The following is a 4755-nucleotide window of genomic DNA, read 5'->3' on the forward strand; positions in this document are numbered from 1 at the left end:
GGGGGAAGTCGTTACTGGTATATCAATACGGATACCAGCTCGGTAAATGCACTAACTTTGTTTGTGATGGGCACTACCTTCTCTGTCCAACACGATAATGCAGTAGAATTTGAATGTGCAATATCTTAGGGACGCAAGTCAAATCCCAGACCTGGAGACAGCATGAGAAAGATCCTGACGCGCGCTACGTCATCATTGTTTAGAGGACATCAGGTCTTATTTAAACCAATTTACCGAAAGATCTTCCTAGCATTTGTACGAGCGGCTCAAAATTATCTCAGTAATTCAAGTACCATTTCTCACTCGAGATTAATAATTATAGGGCCGTGGTCGACGTGATCTGCTACATCAGAAAATTGTGATTAGAGCTCTGAGAGCTTCTACTTATGTGTTTTTAATTGGCCCAGCTGAGAGAAAAGCGCCACCAGGCAAAGTACGTCATATATCAACATCTTGTATCCAAGGAAGTTAACAATCAAATAACACTGTGTGGACCACATCAAGAAGAATCTGGGTGTCTAGTGCATTTTTGTGTTGAACAGAGAAAATGTCGCTATATCAATAAAATTTCTGGTACCGTCGACCGACAAAAAGTACAAACAATGCAGAAGAGATGGAGTTCTTGGATGAAATGCCTCCATCGGATTTTTAACAAAGTAACGGAAACAGTTGCACCTACGGGAAAGACAGAAAAACTTGGATTACAAGATGCAGACAATGTCTCGCTCAGGCGTGCTTCGTGCTCACTTAGCAACGCCAGAGCGGTCAACGGCATGCATGCAAGGAAGGCAGTAGAGACTGCGAATACTGGCCATGGCGTCGTCCAACTAAGCTTAGATAACGACGCAAAGACACTAGAGATTAGGTGGACTCAGTCGATTCTGATAACAGTGGGAAGCATGCAGTATTTCATCTCCTCTACTGCAAATTTGTAACTGTAACGAATTGTGCGTGGTGTGGACCACAGCGCAGCAGACTCTGACGGCGATGATGGGGCGCAGGAGTGGCATTTGCCGTGCCAGAAGATTACCGCGAGCGGAGGCGTCGGGTTGTGTAAGGCAGTGTGCGGCGCTAAACGAGGTTTCAATCAAGACTGTGGCCTTGAAGTGCACTGCGTGTCTGCAAATCTTGACGAATACAGTTCGCAAGGTGGAGTGAGGCGGTTGGGACCGCTCAGTTTTGAACCTTCTCAGTCTTGACCTAAACCCTCGGTGTCCTGCAGAGTAGGCGAGCGTGCGATCGGGACGATCGCAAAAAGAGGCAAGCTTGGTGGTGGTGTGCACTGCCGTGGAACCCGGTGTGTACTACTTAGAGCGTTGGGGGCGAGTGCTAGGGCGGCGTGCGTGCTGACGGGATTTTCGTCGTGTGCGTGGTCGAAGGTCGAGTTCTGTTGGGGTATAGGTTGCATTTAGCAAGACAATTTGTTGGAATGAAGTAGGAGCGAACACAAGTGTTCAGCGTTCCGGCGCAGAATTATGTGGGTCCTGTTGGCCAAGACTGTGTATTACTGCTTTAATGCCTGCAAAGTTTGATGAAAGCGGACGCCGTAGCACAGCACTGCGGAGCGACGACCCGCCCCGCGACCGGACGAAATAACTGTCCCGTTACTAAATCATCTCCATTGGTTTAACCCTTTCGCGAGCCACTTTAGTAAACTATATTATACAAATCTAGGATAGTCGGTATCAAAAGGAGGCATTTTGCCTCCTTCAACATGGATACATCGTCGTACTTAGTTGAAAAGCAGGAAAAGGGGGCATTCTGCTTCCTTTTATCGCGAAAGGGTTAATACAAAACGAATGCAATCCAATGGAATCATTTTGTCCGAGAACTTATAACTTTTTGTTGTTGCCTTGCACTTTTTTTATCGGTCGACGCTACAACATTGTTTTGGATGATAGCTGGCTAGTAACAATTCGAAGGCAAACCGCTTAGTTTTATGACTGACGTCAAGATGAAGCAGACAATCATCTACTCCATTACGGAAGCTCAGCGGTGCCTCGTAACCAACTGAAAGAGGTATTAATAGACCCACTTAAGGTGCATCTAAACATAACTATCATCCAAACATTCGTTCTGTCTTATGTACCGACTCCTCAAGCATCCCCTGTGCCTTCTTCCAAGCCGTAGCATCTGTTCGTACAACCGACTTAGTAAGTTGTAACGAATATGCTTTGAAATCGTATACGATACTATAATATAACTACAGGACTTAAGCTTCAATGTGTCGTACTATAATAATGTTTACAATACAGTGGCTTAGACACGAATTTAAAAATAAGTGTTTAGTAGCCCCAAATTTACTGCATGATATTATTCCTACAACCTGAAGTCCGGCACCTCAGTCGCATGATAAAGCAACTGTTTCTTATCGACAAGTAAGGTTACCGATGGAGAATCCGGACATTAAAGGCTTCAGCGTAGCGGACAAGGCTGCCCAAGGTGGCTGAACTAAGATTATTAATAATGAAATGCGTGTAGGACAATGCTGAAGAGCTGTTCAATGGCTTCTAGTACGGTATGGATTCGAAAAACGATGCTGCGAACGACTAACTTTAGTAACTTACGCGAGCATTTTCCTTTGCTAATAGTAATCACAGAGATGGAGCTATTATTAGATACCGGGCAGAGCCCGGGGAATGTAGATCGAACGAATTCTATTTTGTTTTACTATGAAACACCACCCAACCTTCTGCATGTAGTTTGTGTATTCGTTGCTCGCTACTTCAAGCTTGGTGCTCTTGCGAGTGCTGTTGAGTTCTGCGAAGAGCTGGAATGTGGGATGGCGTTGTCAAGTGCTACCAGCTTCTGGGCAAGCCAATGCACGCCGAGAAGCCTGCAGCATTGATGGTGGCGCCTCCTTCATTGCAGCCAAACAAAGACGCGCTACCACAGCCGGAGGCAGTGAGTGTTCGGATTATAGTCGTTGCACAGCGCAAAGCTATGCTACAATTTACTTGCAACTATTCGCTCCCGCTACTGCTCGGTACGTATATGCTGTCGCTGGATTCACTGTCTTGAAGACTGTTCTGTTCTGAAACCTGGTGGGCAGTTCGCTCGTCGCAACGTGTAACGACAAGGACAAGACGATAGTCCCCACGCACAAATGCCAGAGGGATCGTTGTAGGAGTCCAAGCCATTTCGACGACCTGGATTCCAGATTGATTATAATAAGGCTCCCCAGGCCTCCCTTCGTATTCACCGTCGGAGAGTTCCACTACGACAGTATCATCATCGTGTGCATCTCCACCGTCACTCTGGGCTTCATCATCGTGTGCATCTCCATCGTCACTGTGGTCCTCACCATCGGTTACGTGTACTTCATCGTCATGTCTCCGGGTAACAGTGGAAGAAACTTGATCGCGTCCACGAACCTCGATCCGTCCATGAACACCCTATCCAACAGCAGCAAATCTTTTGCCCACGTCCGTCATGACCACCAGGAGCGACTTCAGCGGCGCTGGGTCCGCCACGAACAATTGGAGCGGCTTGGTCGCGTATGGAGGCTTCGGCTTCGAGATGGACAAGAGCAGCTGCAGCGACTTGGCCACGCGTTTCAACATGGTCGCATCCAGGGGCCTCGACTCGGCCATGAGAAGAAGCATCAGTAGCTGGTGTACTTGCGGCGTTAGATCGCCCATGGACAACGGCTCTAGCGCTAGCTTTGTCGGCTTGAGCTGCAACGGGTTCTCGCCCATTTCCGGGTAGTCCGTGCGAACAAAACTCGTCAATGTATTCTTTTGAGATATCTGTATTTGGAGCATTTGTAAAGAAGTGCTGTAAGTAAGGGTACACTTCTTCGATGGGGACTAGCATGTCCATCAGCGTGTTTCTCAGGTACATCATGCACCATTTGCTAAGTGTTGCTCCGGGTAGCTTCAGGGCAGTACATATTGCAACAAACTCATTCCTACTAACGGGCATTTTGACGTTGATAACTGTGAATGATTGCTTCCTTTTAAATTCTTGGCACGCTTCCCAAGTTATGGATATTTTTTTTCAATTAGAAGTGAGACGTGACGTGGCGAGATATCTATCTGCTGTCTCTTCAGAAGCTAAAACAGCATGAAATAGAGCAGTTGGTGATCCGCTGCCGTCTTCAGCAGCGAATGTGTCATCGTCTCCAAGTAGTGAAGCGGCGAGTGATCTGCCGTCGTACGTACAAGATTAGTATTGGCTTATGGAGCGGCGAGCAACCTGCCATCGTCTCCAGTAGCAGCAGCAGCGGTGAGGCACGACGCGGTGACTAATGTGCCGCCATCCGTAGCAACCGAAGCAGTAAGGCAGCAATGTGTGGTGAAGCGCCAGTTGGCTTTTGCGAATAAGAAAACTGATTGATGGGAAGTGACCCGATCCAGCCCTGAGACTCGTGGTCGACGACGGTGCGTCAGTGATTACGTCATCATCGGTGAGGATTATGCAATCATCGGAGTGGATCGACATGGTGTAATCATTTGGATACACGATCTACCGACAAGGACTCGATCTACTGATGACACATCATCTGATTTGTACCCACGGTAAGTACGAGAGCCAGTGAAAAATAACAAAAAGTCTATGAACAGTACACAAAGATGAGAAAAATCCACAGTAATGTAGAACAAACACACAATGGATGTGTTTATCGCATAAAGGTGCCTGACTTTTCCACAAAAAAACGGAACAGTCCATCAAACATAGGATTTCACCAAAACCGATTAATAGCCAACCATCGCTGCCGGTGTTGACTTATCATTGACCTATCACAATCTACGG

The 4755-nt window shown here is 47.0% G+C and overlaps 1 protein-coding gene across 1 annotated transcript; it reads right to left on the minus strand.

Moving 5' to 3' along the window:
• Positions 1-3395: 3395 nt before the first annotated feature.
• PPTG_08873 (hypothetical protein) lies at positions 3396-3698 on the minus strand (the record flags this gene model as incomplete). Its single annotated transcript, XM_008903605.1, has 1 exon — positions 3396-3698. The coding sequence occupies one exon, from the start codon at positions 3696-3698 to the stop codon at positions 3396-3398; it is 303 nt and encodes a 100-aa protein (XP_008901853.1).
• Between the last annotated feature and the right edge of the window lie 1057 nt (positions 3699-4755).

Source organism: Phytophthora parasitica (assembly GCF_000247585.1).
Source record: "Phytophthora parasitica INRA-310 unplaced genomic scaffold supercont2.16, whole genome shotgun sequence".
Classification (NCBI taxonomy): domain Eukaryota; phylum Oomycota; class Peronosporomycetes; order Peronosporales; family Peronosporaceae; genus Phytophthora; species Phytophthora nicotianae.